The sequence below is a fragment of the Gavialis gangeticus genome, unplaced genomic scaffold (genome assembly GCF_001723915.1).
Source record: "Gavialis gangeticus isolate Ggan-Ray unplaced genomic scaffold, GavGan_comp1, whole genome shotgun sequence".
Lineage (NCBI taxonomy): Eukaryota > Metazoa > Chordata > Crocodylia > Gavialidae > Gavialis > Gavialis gangeticus.
This window is the reverse complement of record NW_017729031.1, coordinates 100,413,090-100,437,142: the sequence shown is the minus strand read 5'-3', so window position 1 is coordinate 100,437,142 and position 24,053 is coordinate 100,413,090. Positions and strand designations below refer to the sequence as shown.

At 42.6% G+C, this 24,053-nt stretch overlaps 2 protein-coding genes and 1 pseudogene across 2 annotated transcripts; all 3 read right to left on the bottom strand.

Annotated features, from left to right (window-relative positions):
* Nucleotides 1–336: 336 nt before the first annotated feature.
* LOC109301661 (gamma-crystallin M2-like) lies at nt 337–3,447 on the bottom strand. Its single transcript, XM_019522899.1, has 3 exons — nt 3,439–3,447; nt 2,183–2,425; nt 337–615 (listed from the first exon to the last, which is right to left on the bottom strand). The coding sequence occupies exons 1-3, from the start codon at nt 3,445–3,447 to the stop codon at nt 337–339; spliced, it is 531 nt and encodes a 176-aa protein (XP_019378444.1).
* A 7,785-nt stretch (nt 3,448–11,232) lies between these two features.
* Nucleotides 11,233–14,414, bottom strand: LOC109301660 (gamma-crystallin 2-like). Its single transcript, XM_019522897.1, has 3 exons — nt 14,406–14,414; nt 13,128–13,370; nt 11,233–11,508 (listed from the first exon to the last, which is right to left on the bottom strand). Exons 1-3 carry the CDS (start codon nt 14,412–14,414, stop codon nt 11,233–11,235), a joined length of 528 nt encoding a protein of 175 aa, XP_019378442.1.
* Nucleotides 14,415–21,007: 6,593 nt separating this feature from the next.
* Nucleotides 21,008–23,105, bottom strand: LOC109302002 (annotated as a pseudogene).
* Nucleotides 23,106–24,053: the final 948 nt, after the last annotated feature.

Below are 24,053 nucleotides of genomic sequence, written 5' to 3'. Positions count from 1 at the left end.
CCTGCAGATCACATTCTTCTTCAGCAATTTAGATTGTGACTGTTTTTCCTTTACATTTTTGGAGCTGGGAGCTAAACCATTATGGGCAAAATACTGTTCACTTTACTTGATTTCAGTTTTGTGAGGAAGCTGAGCAGGACTGAATCGTATCATGTTAGGCCTGATCCACAGCCCATGCAACAATGGAAAGACTTCTATTGACTCCGCTGGGCTTTGGATCAGGGTCCTAAATACTGCAAGAGATCTGGCACCCTGCCTCCTTTAGGTGCCTTTCAAAGTCCCAGCCTAACTGAGCTACACATGGTATTAACTGGTGAAGAGGAGCATTTGTGCTGCTTAGTAAGAGCTGTCCATCACATGCCTCAAGGACCCAACCTTGGGAGTCATAGCTCCCCACTCAGTGAATCTCTTGTACTCGCCGGGTCTCAGGAGGTACTGCCGTCCACGGTAGTTTGGCTGCTCATAGAAAATCCAGTATCCTTCCAGAACCCGGCAAGACTGGATATCTCCATACCGAGATGCTTCAGAGAGAGAAGGACAGTCATGCATTAACTCCATCATCCTGCCTCCAAAGTCGGTCTTCTCATAGATCTGGATCTTGCCAGTGCCCCGGTACTATGAAGACAAATATGAACACAAGCACATGGGATGTAAGTAACAGCCTGGTGATACATAAATGAATGCTTACTTTTCCTCAATCAATGGGAAAAGGGGCCTGATGCCACAATGTATAATATTTGTGTCACTTGTAGAGAATCAAGCCCTTTTTCCTTAGAAGGTAAACTTGGTGTATTTCTGATGATGCCAAAAAGTAAGACTACTATTGCATCAGGATGAAATGAGCCTCATATTCCTTTCATCTCCATTTGGGAATCACTAGGTCAAAGCAAAAGGTAAGTAAATGGCACATGGGCTGCAACAGTTGTGGTATGCCAACAAGCTTCCTAAATGTGAATGCCATCTGGGGGATGGGGTATTAGACAAGTGTATGGGAGAGCTGGGCTCCAGAAATGGCTCTGCCACTGATATCCTGTGTGTCCATGGGTAAGACATCTTAACTTTCTCTGCCTCTGTTTCCTACACACCCTTTGGCCTATCTAGCTCCTCTACCATGTTTCAATTTGGTGTTTACAAGCAGCTCTAGTGTTCAGAATATTAGATAGTTTGATGTGACCTCTTCAAAATTTGTACAGACTTCCTGGGAGTAGAGGGAGAGGCACAAGCACAACCCCAGATGGAGAGTTTTACCTTAAAATAATTGATTAATGGCAACATTTTAAGAAACTGAGGGCTTAAAGCTGGAGATAGATGCCTAAGGAAATTTTCAAGTATGCTTAGCCACCAAAGTTTTCTAGATTTTAATAACGATTCCACTTTCCTCCTGTCTGCTTCTTTAGGTGTCCAGGCTTCATTTGAAATCTGGCTCATAGACTCACTCTTTTGGGTGCATGCAGAAGTGACAGTTTTCACCCTATTTGGCCACAGAGAGCAATCTATAGCCATGACCAATCACAAGTGCACAGCTGCAGGCTGCTTCAAATATAGTGGAGCAGGCAAAAACTCTGAAACCTCAAAGCATGAGGGCTTAGTTGAAGACTTTTCAAAATATAGTATCTTCTATAACTTCTGCCCTGCCTCCCAGCCTGTAGCTATTTTAAGAATGGGAGGGAGGAAAGGGAACAGAGAGAGTTCAGTCTGGGGTCTTTTCAGCCCCCACTGGAGGAAGAGGTGGTTGTATTGGAGGTGGGGTGAGGTGCCTCCAATACACCCATCCCACCCTCCAGCCGCACTGAGGAAGCCCTAAAACAAGCTCCCTCTGCTCCCTTTCCCTCCTTCCATTTTGAAAACAGCAGTGAGGAGGGACCTTTGCTAGGAGAAACCAGCTGCAGGCTGGCAGCCAGCAGCTAGATTCCCTCCCCCCTGAAGCCAACAGTGAATTTCTGTTTGGTCCTGGGGAACATTTTAACTCAGAATGCTTCCTGCAAAGCGTGCTCAGTTCCAGCAGGGAGCTACATTTCTATCTGCACCATTTATGTCCTCCTCCATTTTGTGCTTGTCTCTCAGTTGAAACCATATCTGTTTAGGCAAGAACTGTGTGCAGCAGCTAGCCTGCATTCGGCTAAGGTCTCTGACAATATTTCATACAAGTCAGGGCCAACCACAGCAAAACTAGTAAACTTACACATGGGATTTGGATGCAGGACCTGATGGAGTCATTGATTCCCATCCATTGTTGGTAGTCTGAGTAGCTTCCCCTCTTCAGAAAGTACTGATGACCTAAGTAGTTGCTGCGCTCATAGATCATCCAGCAGCCACTTTCCACCCTGATGGAGTTGCAGCGGCTTAGGTAAGCATGCATATCAGACTGATCCGAGGTAACCTCATGGGAGCGGCCCTCAAAATTTCGGCCCTCGTAGAAAATGATCTGCATAAAAATGAAAGGTAAAACTAGTCACATTAGAAAGTCTTGTCTTTAAACACTGGCTCTAGCCTTCTTGTTCACAGAAGCTCTGATCCACAACCTCTGAAAAGGCTCTCACCATCTTTGCTGGATACATGTTTTCTGTTTGGGTACATCACTAATGAAATCTGGCTTTTTCAGCAGTGGATGAGTGTTTGAGATTTTTGTAGACTTTCCTGCTTGGGATTCTATGATAGTGATGTTTGCCAAGGCTGTCAGTCTGTGAGGTGGAACCTGGGTGCTACACTTTGGGAGTCCTAGAAGACTGGAGCCACTTTGATATGCCAGTAATTTTACGTTGGCTAGCAAAGAAACAGTCCATAAGGGCTGCTGTAAGTTGTATCTCATGAACAAACAGTTCTGCACTCCAAGGTTGCTCCTCATCACATAATGCTGAAAGCTGCTGCCACTCTTGATGCCTGCTTTTCTTTGGGGCTTGTATACAAAAAAAGCTATGTTGGGTGATATCTGCCTCAAACTGCTCCAGGGTTTTCAGGGCTCTTTTAAAATACTGCAGCTGCATGCAGGGATCAGTCCATGATTCAGGAGGGAGCATTTCTACTATATGTAGGCCCTATGATCATGTAACCGAACTGCAAAGCTTCCATTGAGCTCAATGGGCGGAACCAGAGTGGTAGTCCCAACCTAAGTAAAGCCTTCTTAAACACTAGTCACACTGAACAATAGAATAGCAGCAGCACCAGTTGCAAAGCTTTCGTTGCATGCAGTGTGAGGACTTTTCATCTTTTATATGTTAAAAAAGACACAATAGGTAAAATTTTCAGATTCATCAGCATGCTGCAATTTTCCAGTAATCAAATAACAGCAGCTAATAATACCTTAACTTTAAGGAATATGTAAATTTGGACTTTTTGAAAAATCACTGATAATATTAAGCAAAGTAAACATAAAAAACATAATAAAAGATGTTTTACATATAAAATGTACTTGACAATATACACTCATTTTTTTCTTACCTTTGCCATTTTAGCTCTTATTCAGGTGCAAGACCTTAATGCTCTGCAAGGATGGAGTACCCTTTTTATAGGAAACACAGTGCTGGATCCACGTGAATTGAACAAAAGAGACCGTTTTGCTCAGTAAGGCAAATTAACAGTTCTTTTTCCTCCACGTCATCAACATTATTCTTTGTAAACTATTGTTGATGTCTTTTGTTTACTGGGTGTCAACTCTATTGTTACTGTCCAAAACTAAGGATCAGGGCAAAAAGGTCATTCACAATATTGTCATTATGTCACCAAGGGTCTCGTGTTCACGGGAAAATGCTGGTATTGCTACTAGGGGATTGTTCCAGACATTTAGTGTTAATTTCTCATTATTCCCTGATTCCACTAGACAAAGCCCTTAAAGCTCTCTTGACACCCAGAGTACACCTGAGGTGCATGAAGGGACTTTAAATGGGTGTAAAAATATGAAAGAATAAATTGCTATGATGTGCTGAGGTGATTTCATTTGGGGGATAAAGGATATGCTAGCTCTTAGCCCAGCTTTGTCCGTATAAATTGTGTGGTGCTGATATTGTACTCAGAAAGGGAGAGATCCTCCCATAATGTACAGATGTCAAGCAGGTAAGCAGAGAGAAGCCTTCCAATGTCTAAATGACATTGGAAGTTGGGTGTTCTGCTTGTTTGGCTGCCCTGTGGATACGGCTGCCCCTTGGAAGTGTACATTCTGGGCCTTTAGGTATCCCAGATTTCATTGCCCGCTGCTCTTCACAAACACATGCACACTTGCAATCAGTTGCTTTAGTATGCAGCCAGAACTCTACTCCTGTCTTTTTTCCTTTGTTTGGCACTCTTTCCTAGCACTGTTCAATAAAAGCTACCTTTCTAATAACCAGCTGTGTCCTTACTTCCTACCTGGCCATGCTTCTTCATCATGACCCCCCATAGCCCTTGGGAACCCAAAGCACAAGCCAAGCCTACTTTCCTCACCAGCCCTCCAGCCTGCCCACATCAGGTAAGCACACTGCAGACTTTGATCAGTTGCAGGCCAAAGTTTACCAAACCCATGGTCAGGAGACAAGGGAAAGCAGAAAAGTTAAAACGCCTCCAGCCATAGGTCACTCTTCCCCTAGAATCCCAAAGCATGGGTGTAAGCACTCACCCTGATTCACATTCATGCTTTTTGCTGTCTGTTCAACTAGACTGGGGGAGGCAATTATTTTGAGCGGAGGGCCGCTTACCCAGTTTTGGCAGGCTGTTGAGGGCTGCATGGGTAGCCCTGCCCCTTGGCAGTGCCCCAGCCCTTGACAGGTGCCCTGCTACCTGGTCACCATCTTGGGACCAACATCCCAGTGTCTTGGGACCAATGTCCCAGGGCCACCACCGGTGGGGCCCAAAGCGGAGTGCAGGCTGGCAGGGGTCTGTGGAGCTGGCCTGGGCTGCACCAGCAGGGAGAGGGGAGCTGGCCCGGCTCCATAGAATCCCTTCCAGCTGGGACCCTGCGCTCCTGCCGCCCTGCTCTGGTCCCCACTGGCACCGGCCCCAGGACACTGGTGCGGGCCCTGTGCTCCCACTGGCTCCCCGCCTGCTCACTCCCAGTGCCCACCAGCTCCACAGTACAGGCCAGGGGCAGTGCACAGCCCCAACCTCCTGCTCACCAGCAGGGAAGAAGCTGGTGCTGAGCGTGGGGAAAAGTGGCCCCTTGCCTGCCCAATGGCCAGCGCCCTATGTTGCAGGCGCTCACTGCCCACGTGCGGCACCGGCCATGGGGCAGGTGAGGGGCCACTTTTCTCCATGCAGGAAAGGAGCCCAGGGAAAAGCTGAGCGCAGGGGGGAAGTGGCCCCTCCCCCACCCCACGCCCAGTGCCCCACGCTGCAGGCACTCACAGCCCACACCGGGCTGTCCAGGGTGGGCACAGGTAGCCCCATGCGGGCTGTGACCAGCTGCAGCACGAGGCACCCAGCATGGGCAGGGAGGGGCTGCTTCCTCTCCTCTGTGCCCCTTTCCTGCCCGGGGTTCCCCCCACCCCTTACCTGAGCTTCCCGTGCTGGGGCAGCCACGTGCTCCCAGCCCAGAAACCCTGGCTGAGGCTTCTGGCTGGGGGGTGGGGCTGGTTGTGCCCTGCTGCTGTTGGAGCCCACCCAGCCTCCCCTGGGTCCTACTGCCCTTAGTTCCTGTCATTTTTGACAGAAACCAAGGGCAGAGAAATATTAATTTTCCAAATGTTTTTAGGGGCCCCGCGGGCTGGATAGAATGGCTTTGTGGGCCAAATCTGGCCCACGGGCTGTATTTTGCTCACCCCTGAACTAGGCACATGTAATAACTGTTGATTCTGCAGGCCTACATGTGTTGCTTGATCATGGAGTTGGATATTATAGGGCTGTTCAGATTTGTTGAAATTCACTCTTATTGATTCTATGTTCGACTTCAACCCATTCACCTTGTCTGAAATTGATCCCTGAATGAGCAAACATGGTCCTGAAGTTGTCCTGGTTTGTCACTGACTACACTTTTCCATTCTCAGATGCTTCTATGTACTCACATTCTTCTAGCCTCCACAAAAGAAGAGAAAACAGAGATCCTTCTGTAGGCACTACATATTGAGGACAGGGATGATGGGTCATTTGGATTCTGGAAGGCTAGAAACTACTGCAGAGGAACTATGGTACTTGACTGACAGCAGTATATTGGTACATGAGACCAACTACTGATTCAGAAATTTCAGAGCCTTGACAGCTGGGATAGGAGTTCTGATACTGTACTGATACCACTAGCTCCTGAATCTTGCTTTCTGGCCAAAACTTCCTTTGGGAAGTTCTGTACTCTAATTGCAGATGATCTTCACAGAGTATGTATTAAAGTAATATGATCTTTTAATTACATAATGTGTGCTGAAATACTTATGTCTAGAAATGCAAAACAGGTGTGCAATTAGTGGTATGTCTGTGTCCCAGGGGTGTGAGCATGGGGGATTAAAGAGTCAAAGTCCAACCCAGGAGAGTAAGACCGACAGCTCAAAAAGGGCATGAAGATCAGGTACTGAGGTAACCAGAAGGCAAGCCACATAACATTGAGAGGCTCATCTCAAGGGCTGGCACATGGATGGGGTGTAGGGCAGGTGGAGCCCCGCATACATGCGCCAGGAAGTGTGACTATTCCCAAGGGACCCTCAATGAGGGATTGAAGATCCATCCAAAGTCGTGGAAGGAGAGTTTTGGGGTTCTCCCCGGGGTAATCAAGGGATCCTTCAGAATGCGCACAAAGCCTTACTGCGCCCAACATCTGGCGCACGCACCACAGCAGCGCAGGAGCGGGTAATCGAATTGACGTGGGCACAGTCTACCACTGCAATGAGTGATCTGACAGTGAAACTGTGATAAATGCATTTATGTCTAATTACCTCAACTGCTTTTTATGACCTGTTTTGCATGAGGGGCTTTTTTAAACAATGATACAAATATTGTCTCATTAAATGCTAGAGATGATGAAGGGTTGTAGCCATTTTGGTCTAAGGACATAGGCAGACAAGGTTCTTTGGGTAGATGTGATATCTTTTATTAGACCAACTAAATAGTTGGAAATGGTGTTTTTTGCAAGCTTTGGGGCACAAATGCTCCTCTTAAGACATAGACTGTACAGATTATCCCTATGCCTGAAAAAGGGCATTTGTACCTGAAATCTTGCAAAGAACAATTTTTCCAACTATTTAATTGATCTAGTAAAAGATATCACATCTACCCAAAGAACCTTGTCTGAGATTATAAACACACATTAGTATCAGGTGCTGTGAATCATGATCTAAATCAGGCTTTTTTTCTTTGAGTAAAGCAATAAAACTAGTTGGTACTATGAAGCTGGGCCTCTTATACTGTTTTTCCTCCCATCTGCATGCCATTTTGTGAGTACCTTGGACATAGCTATACATTTCATGACTAATTCATGAATGGTAAGTAGAATGAGGAGGGAGGGAAATAGTGACTGAGAGGAGCTGTTGTTCTGGGACAGCCACTTCCACTATTTCCTTCCAACCACCCCTAAATCTTTAGGTTGTGTTGGACTGGTTAAGACCAAAAACTATCAGATGAGATTCCCCCATTTACATTTCGTGTTGTTAATTGTCTGTCCAGCTGGTCCTGGCTGTCTCTGGACTTCTACTCCCCACATGGTGCTGAGGATCTTTGTATCCCTGGTCTTAAGTTGCATATTCCTCCTGACCTGGATTTTTCTTGGGTGGGAAAGGTAGAAATGAGAGGGAGTCAAGCCAGTTCCCTGGGTCTTGATGATTTACTTACTGTACCCAGTGGAACACAGATTTCTGACTATGTCCTCTTAACCGCTGATTTATCCTTTCCAGAAATTATTTGCTATGCAAGGAAAATTTTATTTGTGTTTATGAGGGATCTGAACCAACGCCTTTAAGTCAGGGGTGGGCAATTACTTTGGGCAGAGGGCCACTTACTGAGTTTCAGCAAGCCATCGAGGGCCTCATGACAGGCAGCCCAGGGCAGATTAATATTAATTTTCTAAAATTTTAGGGGCCCTGAGGGCCAGATAGAATGGACTGGTGGGCTGCATCCAACCCCCGGGCTACATTTTGCCCACCCCTGCTTTAAGTGAATATTCACAAATTTTAGGACAAACTCCATCCAGACTTTACAACTCAGAACACCCTCAACCCACCCTGGGCCAAATTCATCCCAGTATAACTCATCAAGATGTACTGGAGATTTTGTTTGCTATTCTACTGCTCTGTCTCCAGTTGTGGGGTTGTTTTTTTTATCTTGGTTGTAAATTTCTGAAAAGGTTAAACATTCCTTATATTGTAATTGGCTCTAATGCTTGGGTATTTGATGAAATGGTAGATTAAAGTTTTCAGCCAAGCTTCACTGTACGTCAAGGCAGGTAATTCCAAAAATAGTACTAATGCCCAATCCTCATAAAAGGCTTTCTTAGACTCAGACTCATGGAGCTGCAAGGAGATAATGTTGTGTATTGTCCCCAAAGTAAGTAGTGTGCACCTGCTTATAACTGTGGAGAGCCCAAAAAAAGAAGCATCTACTCATTGGGGTCAGGTAAGAGGTCCTGTGGGGATGTCCACATGGAAAAATGAAGGTGCAATTGCCACATGGGTTGGCTTGCAGAGGTAGTTATGGGAAGAAAGCAAACATAGCAGGGTTCCTGGAAAGCTTATAGAGGAAGGCTTGGCCACCCTCTCTTCACTGCTACTATTACCCAACCCATACCAATTTATTGCTAGTACAGGTCTGCCTGCCTGTGATACAATCACATCTTTGGTCTGCTGCATAGACATACTCCATGAGTGGGCAACCTGGAGCACATTCTTCCTACACTTGTTCAGGACAATGGGGCATACATGCTTTGTAAACAAATCATATTAAAAAGATACTGTGACCTCATATATCACTGATTTCTCCCTACAGTGGAATATACGATATAGGGTTAGCAAGCCAGTTAATTGACAGGTCAGATATTGTCAACTGACTGGTGAACTGCCTGCATATTTTGACTGGTCAAATATTATAGCAATTTAATGAAAAAAACCTACATTTTTTGTAGCTTTTTTGACAGAAATATGATTTTTATTGTTTTTGACATATTTTTTAAAAGAAAATTTGTCTGTTTCCTGTGTATTAGGACCTATTGGCAATTTTTTTACAATTTTGGACTGATGTTTGACCAGTTGAATACCCAACCCTAATACCATACAAGGCCCCACATTCACAATTTTATTTAATAATTGAAATATCTGTGACTCTTCACACTTGCTCAAATGTGTATCTATTAAGCAAAGAAGGAATAGCAGTGCTCTGTGGTTGCTCTCTAAACAGTAGTTTTCAGTTGAGCATGTTTGTGAATGTTGCCACGTGAGGCACCAGTCACCATGTCTGGTAGCACACCAGGACTCCCAGCCTTCAGAGATCCAGCTGGAGGAAAGCAAAGATATGTTGCAGAGACGAAGAGTGCGGCTGGTGAGTGGCCATGTAGATATCAGTATGTTTTTGAGGTATTCCCTAAGCTATTTATTCCTTCCCAGGTGACAGCTCAGGGGTTCAGCCCAGGGGGACTCTCTGTAATCATTCTAGTAGCTCTAAGATGCATTGTCTACTTCCTGTCAGCTCTGACAACATATGTAGTGTTGGGTTGGGCTGGTAACTGAGTAAGAGACCACCAACAAGCCTCTTGTTGCTTTCAGAGGTGCCGTTCCTGCAATAGCGAGTACCCTCCTGTTAGTACTGTGCCAGGGCCTCACTTGATGAATCCCCTAGGGCACAAGTGTCAAACCCAAATGAGTTTGTGGGCCAGTTCTGGACCATGGGGCATCCTGCAGGCTGGACAATCCACGTCTAGATCCAGGCTATGGGTCTTGCTGCCTCAGCTGCCAGAGCCACTAGTTTGGCACCAGCAGTCAAGGAAGTAATGCCACTGGCACTCTTCCCCAATCAATAGAGCTGTTATAGCTAAAGAGTTAACAATGCCACTGCTCAGCATCCATCACTAACTGTTGCCTGTGTTATTCACTAATGATGAATGAAAACATGTTCAATAGTAGCATTCACCCCATGTGCTGGCTGCACTGATGCAGCCACATCAACAGAGGGTCAAGCAGCAGTGGTGTTAACTCCTTTGCTGCTGGTAGCTACCGCCAGAAGCCACATGTGCCAGGTGACCCAACTCCACAGGCCAGATCTAACCCGGGCCCTATGTTTGACTTCCCCTGGCCCAAGTATTTTGCAACTGCTAATGACTGTATGTGGTGAGTGCTCAATCACAATGATGGACAGCATTGTAAAACTAATATAACTAGAGGGAAAAGATTTCATGGGATTGTGCAGGCATGTAGCATAGCCATTTCACAGCCTTTTTGAAAGGCAATATTAATCCATGCTTGTACAACAATTCAAGTTCCCCGGCACTATGAAAGTGTAAAGTCTGACTGTTTTTCAGGCAGATGTGTGTGTTCTTAAGCACAGCCCCAATCATTTTAATGAAACTCCAGGTGGGAACAAAGATGTACACATGTAGGTTTGTCACAGGATTATTTTTGTGTTTTTGGGATCAATGATTATTTCCCTTGAGAAATGAAGGAGGACAACAAGTAAGCTCAAGAGAAGATTTATTCTAAGACACCATACCAATCACACTACAAATGCAGCTTGCCAGGACAACAATGGGACAAATTTTGGTATCTTTGCTCACTGGGTAGTAATTCCATGAGTAGTACTAATGGGCCAACTCCTCAGACAGGGTACAACTTCTAGTGAGTAGAGGGATAGAGCATAGACTCTATACTATAAGAATAAACACTCATCCAAGGAAGCTCTTTTTGGATTAAGGAAATCCAGAAGCTGAATGTTTGCTTCTCTTCCTATAAGAATAGATTTTTTTTTTCTGAGGGCCAAATCATGCAGCAGTTTATATTCATTTCACTCTGCAGATCAAATTCCACTTCAGCAATTTAGAATTAATGGTGTTTTCCTAGTTCTTTCATAGCTGGGGCCTAAGGAATTACGGACACGATCCTGCTCACAACCTTTGATTTCAGTTGAACTTCTTCTGGGAGGAAGGTGAGCAGAACTGGATCCTATCACATTAAAGCCTGATTCATAGCCAACCAGAAATGGAATGACTTCTATTGGCTCTAGTGGGCTTTGGATCGGGACTCTAAACATTGAAGGAAATCTTATAGATTTACTCCCTTAGGCACCTTTCAAAATCCCAGCCTAACTGCACACATTTATTTAACCAATGAAGAGAAGCATTCACAGCCTGAGAAAATGTGCTGCTTAGTAACTGTCCACCACACGCCTCAAAGACCCAACTCTTGAGGTCATGGCTCCCCATTCAGTGAATCTTCTGTATTCGCCGGGCCTCAGGAGGTACTGCCGTCCTCTGTAGTTTGGCTGTTCATAGAAAATCCAGCTTCCTTCAATTACTTGGCAAGACTGGATATCTCCATGACGAAATTCCTCAGAGATAGAAGAGCAGTCATGCATTAACTCCATCATCCTGCCTCCAAAGTCAGTTTTCTCATAGATTTGGATCTTGCTACTGCCTCTGGGCTGTGACGACAAATACAAACACAAGTATACAGGATGTAAGAAGTAGCTCTATCCATAGGTCATTTGCTGCTTTTCTGCTGTTAATGTTATATAAATGAATTGTCACTTTTTCTCAATCAGCAGGAAAGGGGCCTGATTCCACAATATATGATTTCTGTAACTCAGTATTTACTGAGTTTTTTTCTCCTGTTAATGTAAGCCTTATGTAGATATAATGATGACAGTGAAGTGACACCAGTGCACAGCAGTGGTGATCTGAGCTTTGTATGTCTATATTTTATTTACAAACAGATGAAGTGGGCCAAAGTAAATGGCAAGTGGTAGCTAGACTCCCAGGGTGCAACAGCTTTTCTAAATATGAATGTTGTCCAGGGAATGGAACAGTATTATTTATCTAAATACGTATATATATGCTGCCATTTCCAAAAAGGGGCTTAGGGTTGCTTACAAATAAAGACAAAATAAATTATAAAAAGAGAATGAAATATTAAAATTAGAAAGTATAGCAAACATCCAAATATCTTTCCCAGCCACTCCTGCCTCCTGACTCTGACTTAGGATAAGGGTACCACCACACAAGGCATTGGGGGAGCTGGGTTCTATAAATAACAGTGCATCTACATAGTCATTAATGTACTTTTGCTAATGTCCATTACATTTAGTACCTCCATTGTGAGGTACTAGAAAAAAGTGTATTAGCCTATTTTATGCACATTAGTGAAACTGGAATTTTTGTGATGCTTTAATGAACATTAAAATAGGTTACTGCACATTAAAGCGCACATGTAGATGTGCCCACTGTGTCCTTCACCAAGTCATCTCACCGTTCACTGCCTCTCTTTTCCTGCCAACCCTTTTTCTATTTAGCTCTGAAGGTGTGGTTCACGATTTTCATGCATTAGATTTTTACACAACATCTACCACAGCTGGGCCCTGACAAGTTCCAACTCCTGTACTCCATAGTCTAAAAACAGTTTGGTGTAAATGTTGCCAATTTGGGGAGAATTGCCTGGAAATAGAGAAAAGTCACATGCCCAACACAAAGTGTAATATTTTACCACAAAGCATTAACATCTGGGAAAACTATAACAGTGGAAAACAGGACCTTGGAATGGGTGTATCAAGCAAGTTATCAGCCTTGTCCATAATACCCTGTGAGAAAAAAGGAGGGTCTTGTGGTTGAGATGCTAAACTGGGAATCAAGCAATATTTGGTCCAATTCTGCGTAAAACTTTGCCCCACACTTCTCCTGTGACTTTGGACACAGCCCTTTTAGGTCACATGTTTAAAGATATAAAATGCCAGAAGATGGAGATGCTTCCTGGAGAGACTTCAAGTGTTCTCAGGTGTGGAGATGTCCTCGATTTCATAACAAATTCTACTGCCCTACTTTGTACGCTCTTAGGCTTGCAAGTCCCTTTTGAAATCTGTCTCTTAAACTCATCACATTTCTGTGTCCTCCATCACCCTGTGCTTGTCTCTCAATCAAGACCGCAAGGTGTCTGGGGCAGGGATTGTGTGCTCAGCACATAGGGTAAGAGACCCCTGAGCTTGGCTGAGGCCTTTCACAGTGTTTTCATGCCACAAAAGTTCAGCCACAGCAAAACCAGTGAATTTACCTGTGGGATTATGATGCAGGACCTGATGGAGTCACTGAAGCCCATCCATTGCTGGTAGTCTGGGTAGCTTCCCCTCTTCAGAAAGTACTGATGACCTAAGTAGTTGCTGCGCTCATAGATCATCCAGCAGCCACTTTCCACCCTGATGGAGTTGCAGCGGCTTAGGTGAGAGTGCATATCGGGCTGATCTGAGGTAACCTCATGGGAGCGGCCCTCAAAGTTTCTGCCCTCATAGAAAATGATCTGCATAAAAATGAAAGGCAATGCTAGTCATTAGAAAGCCTTAATTTGAAACATTGGCTCTGGCCTTCTGTTTTACACAAGTTCTAATCCACAGCCTTTCCAAATCAGCGGCAAAGTTTCTAGTGTCCAGGAGAAGGGGAGCCACTTTGGCATGCTGGGAATTTTTCGCTAACTGGCAGCTAAAACAGTATAATTCATGTACATCTCCCAGGATGACTGTAGGTTGCGGCCTCTGCATGAAAAATTCTGCAAACCAGAGCTGCTCCCAGTCACCGTAGTGCTGCATGCTACTGCCTGTATCCCTTGGGATTTTATATACGAAGGTCCTGCATTGGGTGAAATCTCCTTCAACCTGTTCCAGAGCTTTCAGACTTTTCTAAATTACTGCAGTAATATTCGGGGACCAGGCTGAGAGGGAGCATCCCTCCTATTTAAGGCTTGGTCCTACGCTTGTTGAATTGAATGGGAAAACTCCTATCGAGTTGAATGGTGCAGAAACACAGTGGTGGTCTCCAAAGTAGGTGAAGCATTAATTTAACAACACGGAAGTGTCAAACAGTGGCAGCAGTACCTGCGAAGTTCTGGTTTAATGCAGTGTGGGGAGTTTTTATCTCTCTGTACTTAAAAAAACATAAGAGGAAGAATTTCCAGATTCATTTCCAAACTACAGTTTTCTCATAATCATCTATTAATGTCCTAATTTTAAGAAATATATAAAATGGGCTTTTAAAAAAAATTAAAGACATAAACTTAGAATCATAGAATCAATAAGTCGGAAGGGACCTAGACAGATCATTTAGTCCGACCCCCTGCCATGGGCAGGAAGGAGCACTGGGAGTGGGAGGGGTCATAAGACCCCAGCCAGGTGCCTATCCAGTCTCCTCTTGAAGATCTCCAGGGAAGGTGAGAGCACCACCTCTCTGGGAAGCCTATTCCAGGCTCTGGCAAACTTAACTTAAGCAAACTAAACAGAGAAACAATTCAAGTTGTTTCACATACAAAGCAGATTTGACAATATTCATTCATTTTTCTTACCTTTGCCATTTTAGCTCCTGTTTAGGTGTGAGACTTCAGTGCTCTGCAAGGATCAAGTGACCTTTATATAGGAAACAGTGCTGGGTCCACGTGAATTGGACAAAAGACACTGTTTTGCTCAGTAAAGCAAATTAACAGTTCTTTTTCCTTCCTCATCATCAAAATTATTCTTTGTAAACTATTGTTTTTATCTTCTGTTTACTGAGTGGCAACTTTATTGTTACTGAAAATAACTAAGGATCAGAGAAAGAGTATGTCCTGCAATAATGTCATTATTTCCCTTAGGGATCGTGTTCAAGAGAAAATGCTGGTACTGCTGCCACCAAATTGTTTCCTGGCATTTAGTGTTAATCTCTCATTGTTCTCTGATCTCATGAGAGAAAGACTTGTTAAAATTTGCATGAGTTCTCCATGACATTGAAAAGTAGCTCTGGCATCATGCCAGTAAAACTGCCTGGCTTTGAATCAGGCCTATATTTCCAATCACTTAGGGAAAAAAATGGTTTTTTTCTCAGATCATTTTGGGTGATATTGCTGTCATGGTGGTAAATGAATCACATTCAATCAAAATTCTGTGTAAAAATGGATGCATCTACACGTGCCCTATGGCAACATTGTTACTGTACCGTGAGCATGGCGCATGGTTAGTTTCAGCTGCTACTTTGCTGTAGCAGTGTGCTAAAATGGGCGAGTGTGCCAATACGGCAAAGTAGCTGCCAGTCACATGTAGACTTGTCTAATCGCTACATTGCTGTAGTATGTCATATGGCGACATAGTGCATTGCTATGGCGACGTTGGGTGACGTGTAGATGCGCCTAATGGGTACTAATTCACTCTAGAATGGAATTTTACTCACACATACTCAAAATGTGGAGTAACAGTGAATGCTTAAATCATTCTAGTATTTAATTCCGGGCACGCACAATCAATATTATGTGTCATGGAGCCCCAAACCCATCTAAAATTTAATTTCACTATTTAAACTGAAAGTTGAAAACACTTTAATTACTTAATCAAGGGGACTATCAAGGTTTAAAATTGAATACACTCATCTTAGGAGAGTGAAGAGAGATTTTTTTCCCCTCTCTTAGTGGACAGAAAATAGCCTCATTTTGATAGAATTAATGTATTTTAGTAAAAAAAAATACTTTATACAACATTTTTCTGTGCAAGGAAAAAAATTGTCACAGTCAAGCATAAAATTTTTATTAACTAGAAGAATTTTTCCTAGTAAGTTTATATGTTTTTTTTAAGTGTCTCCAGGCAGGTAGGTTGAGGTTGGACACGTGACATTATTTCTGGCTCCTTGGTTGGCTTGACATGCCAGCGCTGTTATTATTTAATCTTTATATTGCAGCACTGTAGTACCTAGATGGATGCAAGGAGATCAACAGGAGTAACTCTGGCTATTTCTTGCAAGTACTGGGTAGATTTAAAAAACAAAAAAACAAAAGGTGTTGTGTTGTAATACTGCACTGGAACGTGCTGGCAAAGCTCCCTACTCCTAGCTTGGATCTCACTTACCTTCATGGGAATTAACATGAGCACAGAGGTTTGTGTGTCCAGATTTGGATGTAACCTCAGGGCCTGTGTGTTTGCTTCCATTCAGAGCCAAAATAGCATTAACATAATTGGGGAAATCATTAAATTCATACTGACTTATTTGGAGCCCAGGATCCAAACTGCCCCTTTGATTTTTCAGCTCATCTTTGTAATTTTTCTGGTCTCTCACACTTATCCCTTTATTTCTCCTTATTCCTTTCTCTCTCTCTCTCTCTCTCTCTTTATTTCTCCTTATTCCTTTCTCTCTCTCTCTCTCTCTCTACTTAAACGATTAGTCTCCAATCTGGTCTGCACATATTCATATCACTTCTCCATCTCCTGCTGCACAGAACAAACTTCTTGTTGCTTTGCTGCCTTGTTGCAAATACCACCTGTAAATGTTTATACATGCTCCCACTAGCTTATGTCTCACCCTCACTTTCTCCTGCTGTTTGTTGTTGCATTTGCATTATTCATAGTAATGTCAGCAAAAATTTTGAGACAAAGGAGAAGATCTTCAAGTACTTTACGCTGGCATGGCTCCAGTGACTTCACTCTTTTACACCAGTTTAGGATCCAACTCCCAAGTTATGTGAAAGATTTTGTACAATGTAAGTGTATACAGTAGCTAGTATTGTGAATCTGGTCCAGTGGTGTCTGAGGACTACAACTCCAAGAGATTTTTATGGTCCTCTCCCAGTCAAATAATTGCAGTAACAGCTTTTCAAAGTTAATGTAGATTAAGATTTGGGATGAAATTAAAGGACAAAAGATGAGTACCTCTATATGTAGATACCTTTGTTCTGGAGCAACAGTATGGCTCCTATTTAGTTTAACCCAGTATAGGTCAATCCACACAGGATAAATGAAGTAATCAAGAATGACTCTCCATGCAGGGTTCTGCTTTATGTTTCCTAAAACCCCCAGTATTTTGCAACAGAGACAAAATCTTTTAAATTTTTTTTGCCATCTATTTTCCTTTCTGAGACATGTTTCACTTGGGAAATCTTATTCTTAGGGTTTCATTGCCTATACAGTAGATTACTGATTTCAGTATGACTGCAAGAATATGCTGAAATCATCGGACTGGAAGGGGCCTCAAGAGGTCATTGTGTCCAACCCTGTGTTGAAGGCAGGATTGTCTCAAGTCATCCCAATCATGTGTTTCATTTAAACTATGCTTAAAAACTTCCAGTAATGGAGGTTCCACAAACCCTTTAGGCATCTATCCTGGTACTGTACCAGTGTCAGTTAGAAATGTTCTTTATATTTCACCTGTTCTTCCTTATATCTAGCCTTGTTGCCCTGTCAGCCCATTGTCCCGTTCCCTATGGACACACAGAACAATTGCTTACCATCCTCATTATAACAACCTTTTTTATATCTGAAAATTGTTGTGAAATCCCTCTCATTCTTGTCTTCTCCAGACTGGAGAATCCCAGTTCTTCCAACCTTTCCTCATACGTCTCATTTCCTATTCCTCTAATTGTTTTGTTCCTAGAACTGGAGTGATGAGGACCCAGGAGTAGATTGCTATGCATTCATCAAACAATATGAATTCTGGGGGTGCACAACCTTTTGGTATTTCCTTTCAATGGACAGTTGAGAGGCTGAGTTTTGCTAGCAATCATGAAAAACACATTCTATGCTTGGATGCTCAAATATTCACCAAATTCTGAAGGCAAATTATGAATTGTAACTATGACAGTGGTAATCCAAATGTATGCAGCCTAAGTGTTGGGAGTATGTCCAAACGGATCACAGATATCTGCCCACCACACTGCAGTGATCTGCAAAGCAGAATGGTGGAGCCAGCTATGCCGGTTAGGGGGGAGAAACCAGTGAATTAGGCTGTACCTTCCCTTGTCTGCTAGATGTGCTGGCCACAGATGGCAATGGCTGCTGCTGTTACCATACTGTATGCTTCTGTTGGCTGTACCACAGCAACTGTGCTGCCAGTGTCAAGCGCACACTGCTAAGGTACCAGCTACTGATGGAAGTGAGCTATCACTTAGTTCCCAGGCAGCACGAGAAGCCGCATTTCTCTCAGCAGAGGTGGATCAAATCTGTTGGCAGAATGGAGGGCTCAGCTACCACAGAGCAGCTTTGCATATGCACACACTCAAAGCTGTGCCAATGGGACTGGACTTCTGCCAGAAAATGGGTAGCACATGCCAGGTCTTAATGTTAAGACTATCTCCTGGTCCTAAATGAGCTTACTGAGACACGTCCAGAGTTTGTAATAACAGCATTTCCTACTTTTCTAAGAAGATCCATACCCTATGGTAGTAAAGTACTTGCAGCTCATCAAACAGCGATCTTGAAACAGACTTAAAAGTTTGATCCTCAGGCACAAGCTACAATGGGAGATAGTGTGTAGCAAATACTGCACGCTATTAAGACGACATTACAGACTTAATTGCCCATTTAAGTGTATTCCATGAGGAATTCCATTACAACTTTGAGGACTTGGGTCTCTGCTGGTATTAAGCCCATTTTTCATCCTCAGAGTCCAAACTTAATTATTAGTTACATTAAACAAATGATGAGACCTGCACATTTGAGACTTATGTCAACATTAAAGAAACATTCCTCCCCACAAGAAAAGCAGCACACAAAAGCCTGGATGTGCTATATCAGCCTGAGAGAATTTCAGCCAAAATTTGTTTTCAGAGAAGTGACTAGGTTGTCTGATAGTAATAGCTCTCTCCCTCTCGGCAGGCTCTTTACTCATGTAACACCTATTCAAGAAGATTGGAGTATTTACCAACACAAATAAAGAAAGCCTTTCAAGACTGTCTTGAATCAGGGATTACTAACATTCCCATTTCACAGATAGGACCCAAAGTGTGTGGATTATTTAAGAAAAGACTGCCTATAGCTCTTAATATTCTTGCCTCCCCTAATCACAGATCTAACTTTCCTCTCAAAACCAATACTCAAACCAGCAAACAACCCATGCTTTTTTTTATACAGCTATTGTGCTAATTGGACCAGATCTTCAGCTGGAGTAAATTGGCCCAGTTCCATTGACTGCACTGATGAATGGCAGCTGGAGATCTGATCTGTTGTCTTGGTGGACACTTATTACAGCCTTGTTTAAGGCAAGTAATATATTTTGATGTATGCATAAAATATTGGTTTCTTTATAGTCTTCTACCATTTTATGGAGGAAGCAAGCAGATAGTGTGCTTTAACTGATAATTTTCATGGGAGCCTTGAAAGGCTGGTTTAGCAAATACCAAGACACATGGTATTCTATTTGTTAATTACATGGTATAATTATTATAGATGCCGAATACCTTACATTTCTAAACAGGGAAACTTGGGTTTCTAGCTGTGCTTCTCATCTTTGCAGAATGGTCAAGGCAACATTTCTCTGTTCTGACTGGATCCAGGGGTTTTATCCTATATACATCAGCTTTAGGGCTTGATTTGCATGAGCTGAAAACAGGAATCCTGTTCTGCCCTCTGGCCCACAAGACCATTCTTTGCTGTGCTGAGGTGAGTGGTATTTATTCTTTGAATTTCTACACACGTTATCGGCAGCACACAAGTGTTTTGTTGTTACAGTGAAAGAAGTGACACAGTCAGCAATAGTTTGTTAGTGACAAACATATATAAGATCCAAAAGTAGGAGTGAAACTTCTGCACAGAGTGAAGAAGTGTGAGGTTTAGGCATTATACCACTGCAGAGATTTGCTTTTATTACTTGAACATTTACTATGGCATATAGGGTTCCTGTTGGTGTATTTGGTTTTAACTCAGCAAAGCACTTAAGTATTTATTTTACTAAAACCTGGAAGTACTTGCATGCTTCAAGTTAGGCATATGTATGGTGTGTAGGAACTAGCTAGGCCACCATCTATTTAAAAGGATGCTATCTGGTGGTTCTCACTGTTTTCTGTATTCTAGACGACACCAGAACCCTGCTAGAGCAGTTGCCTGTGTACATAGGTAGGCCTATACTGTTGTGTGTAGTTGGCAAACAAGGTTAGACTACGCTGTGCCTGTGTGGCCATGTCTCACTACACAGATGTAATGAGCACAACAAATACAACGGTATGCTTTTGTACTTTGCCTTAATGAAAGGGCCTAAATGAATTCAGCAGGGGGTGTTAAAATGTAACATCAGTATTGTTGTACTGTACTCTGTTTTGTGTAAATTATAATGCACAGGGTTCAGAGGTGCCTGTTTCATATAGACTGAATTATAATTAAGACTACATTAGGGATGCCATACTGTTACTAAGCTATTGTTATACTTATTAGCAGAATGACAGCATGGCCATTGATGAATTAGGTTAGGGCTTCAGCTGGCATAGATCAGAGTAGCTCTATTGAAGCCAATAAAATCAGGCTGTTAGGTGAGTATCTATGGCATTACATTCACATCTGTTTTTAAAAATATTTCTCTTACTAGGAGGAACTGGGGAATTAAACCTTCCTGAATAGGAGAGAGAAGGCTCTAACAAGAAAGGGGGGTGGGGGGAGAAGGACATGTGGAGGGGCGCTTTAGTTAGAATCGCCGCAGAGTGCTATTAAGAGAGCTCTACAACTTTAGAAAAGGAAGTAGGGTGTTTGTAGCTCATAGTGTCTTTTTAGGCCTTTTTCAAAGAAATAAAGTTCTATCCTGAACGTATTTAGTGGCTCCTCTGTTTTATACATCGGTGTGTCTTGCTATCCTCTTCCCTCCCTAATGATGATTGCAATTAATACTTATAACTAGTGATCATTACGTGTATTGAAAGTCCAGTTCTCTGCTCTAAATTCTCCTTAGCTTTATGAGTTCATACTTTGGACTGACTGTTAGAAACATAGTATAAAACTAGCATGAAAGAATCTTATCAATTTATTCTGAATCAGTTCAACAAACATCAAAAACATTCATTTTATGGGTCCTATCTGAGCTACGGATAGCTCTAAGCTGAATTATTTCCCCAATACTGAAACATACACCTAATTCTTGGGGAAATTTGAATTCCACAATTTAGACCTGTTTTTATATCAAACAAATTTGAACTATGCTGGCAAGTATTAGACAGAAAAAGGACGTTCAGAATTCAGTAGCACTTTATTTCAAGGGAAACAACATTTCAGCGTAGGTCAACCACTCGTCGTAAGGAACCAACTTTGGCATTCACTGCGCCCCAGTCAAGGAATCTTCGGTATTCCCCAGGGGTCAGCAAGTACTGTCGCCCTCTGAAGTTAGGTAGCTCGTACAAGAGCCAAGAGCCATCCAAGACATTGAGGGAGTGGATCTCAGTAAGGTGGATGCACTCTGGAACTGATGGACAGTCATCAGTGAGCTCCAGCATGAGGCCTTGAAGTTCCTCTCTCTCATAGAGCCGAATTGTGTGGGAACCAGGGTTCTGTGACGGCAGACAGAACACACAGAAAAGGAGATGTAAACATTTCTGATTTCCAAAATATGGCCAAACATTTCACCAAACGTTTCTCCAATAGAAGCTGTAAATGCAACATTCTCATTAGCTCAACCATTTGTGTCCCTTTTGACCATCAAGATGACAGGCAGTGCACTTCTGTTTCAAACTAGATTTTTATCTTTTAGCAATTACCTTTTGAAATCTTTGTAGAATGAGTTTCTGAACTGAAGAGCTCCAGAGTATCTTTACTGTAGCCTTTCATTTGAGAATGTCCACATAATTTATAAAGTATATGTGTGTATTGGAGCATCCTACCACATGGTGTGCTTTCTATGCTGCATGTGTGTATATTTGTTTCTTGTGGACTATATAATGAGGTGCCAGAAAAAGTTATTGGTTTGAGTTTGAAATGAATGGCAGTCCTTGCTCATCGCCAATCACTAGCAGTGTAGCCACTGACATATATAGTGATAAAACCTTTATACACACTATTTCATGTTTTCCCATTTTATACATAGAAGGAAGTGATGACCATGTTGCCAAATACATAGCCAGGTGAGCCACTCGTACAGAGCCACTAATATTACTAGAGGCCTGAAGAGCAAACCATATGAGGAAAGGCTGATAGATATGGGACTGTTCAGCCTAGAAAAGAAGAGTTTGGATTTGGTGGCACCTTACAAATATAGCAGGGAAAGCATCAGGGGCTAGGCAAACAACTATTCACTGAAGCGCCCCAGGAGAAACAGTCATAAACTCCTAGAAGGTTTCAGACTGGATATAAAGAAAATCTTCTTCGTGGTTCATGTGACCAGACTCTGGAATAGACTCCTAGTGGGGGTGGTGCAGGCACTTGCCCCGGAGGTCTTCAAAGGGAGACTGGATGCTCACCTTGCTGGGTTTATTTGACCCCAGCAGTCTTTCTTGCCCAGAGCAGGGGGACTAGACCTGACGATCTCACAAAGTCCCTTCCAACCCTGAGCTTCTGTGAATCGGTGTGATTCACTGATAACTGGAGAGTGATTACTAATGCAAGTTGCACTATGTATTCCAGTAGCAAAGAAGTATGAGAGCAATTTTAAACAGACTGGCTCTTCAGCTAACATAAATTGACATGGCCTAATTCATCTGAAGTCAATACAGCTTATTAACACTAGTTGAGAGTCCGGCTCAACACATTTTTAATGTATTAATTTTCATCATACCATAGCTACAAGAGCATTTTATACAGGTCATCCCTAACGAAAACCTTGCATCATATTGCACTATCATGTATTTTTTTGTATGACACAAAACGGTTTTAAAATAATTAAAAATATAAATTTTCTGTAGTACTTCCACATCCTCAATGTGCCATGAAACTGCACTAACCTTTGTTAGGTAATGGTTAAATGACTAATTTATGTTATTTCCATTAGAATTTGTTCCACTGCCATAATGCTTGCTGATGCTGACTGCTTAAGGAAGTTTCTCTCTGTAGTGACCTCTTGAAGGGACAATGTCAATGTTTAAAGTTGCTAGACAAAACAATGAACTTGCTTGTGGGAGCAGAAGACAATAAAATCCTTGTAGCCCAAGCCACTTCTGGAAGTTGGGATATTCTCCCCTCTACTGATTTCTTGCTTGGGCACTTGTAAATTATCCAGCTGCCACTTCCTATCAGGATGAGACTACATTGTTTGAAGGTACGACTACAGACCAGGGTGACCATTGCTACATATATACAATGCCCTAGAAACTCCTACCTTTGTAGAAAACAATCTGCAACATAAAGCTTTATAAAAACCCATTGTTCATCCAAATGTACACATTAGATCATGATACCAGTCTGTCTGAGCTTAGCTTACCTTTCCCATTTTCACAAGCTTGCAGATGTGGAAGCTCAGTGCTATGGACAACTGCAGTGGTAGCTTTTATATACAGTAGATATAATGCTACATCTGCAACTCTAACACAAAAGGGACCTGTTCTGAATAGTAAGAGGATTTCATGCTTTGCCTTTATCATGATCAGTGGACTTTTCCTGTATGTACCTTTACGTTTCTTTTTTTGGTGCATTTGTGCTGCTCTCACTGATGTTGCAAATGTTAATGAGCTGCTTTTTGTAGAACCTAGGAGACAGTGGGCTAAATTGTCAGTGGCAGTAAATTGATGTAGACCAGTGGACAACCTAGTGCAGCAGGCTCAAATGAAAGAGAGAGAGAGAAACCACTATCACCAGGATTGTTTTTAATTTACCCCTTTATACAAAAACTGTAAAGGTCAGAGAAACTGATCTGCAGGCTTGTACAGTGTGTGCCCTGTCCCATCCACACTTCTGCCTGTCGGATTTAGCCAACAGTCCTCCATGCCATTTACATCAAATCTAAATTTCCCCAAAATGTTGACTGAATATTTTCCTCTTGTGAGAAAAGGAAACTGCCTTTTGCTTCTCTTGTTTCTTGCTCCTCCCATTTCAATATTATTGTCATCTCCATTTGTCATTTGACACAGAAAAACATTTCAGTTTTGTTAGGTTGTGGCATTGGTCATCCTCAGATGCGTTTCAGAAGATATGGTTTAACGTAGCACTTCATATGGGATTTATCCTTGCTACATAAAAGAGCAACAGAAAGGAATTTCATCCAATATACCAGGTACCATAACTCAGCTGCATGTTGGAAAGTGCAATGATCAAGACACTCATTTTAAGTAGATTTTTGCTCTCGCTTGACATTT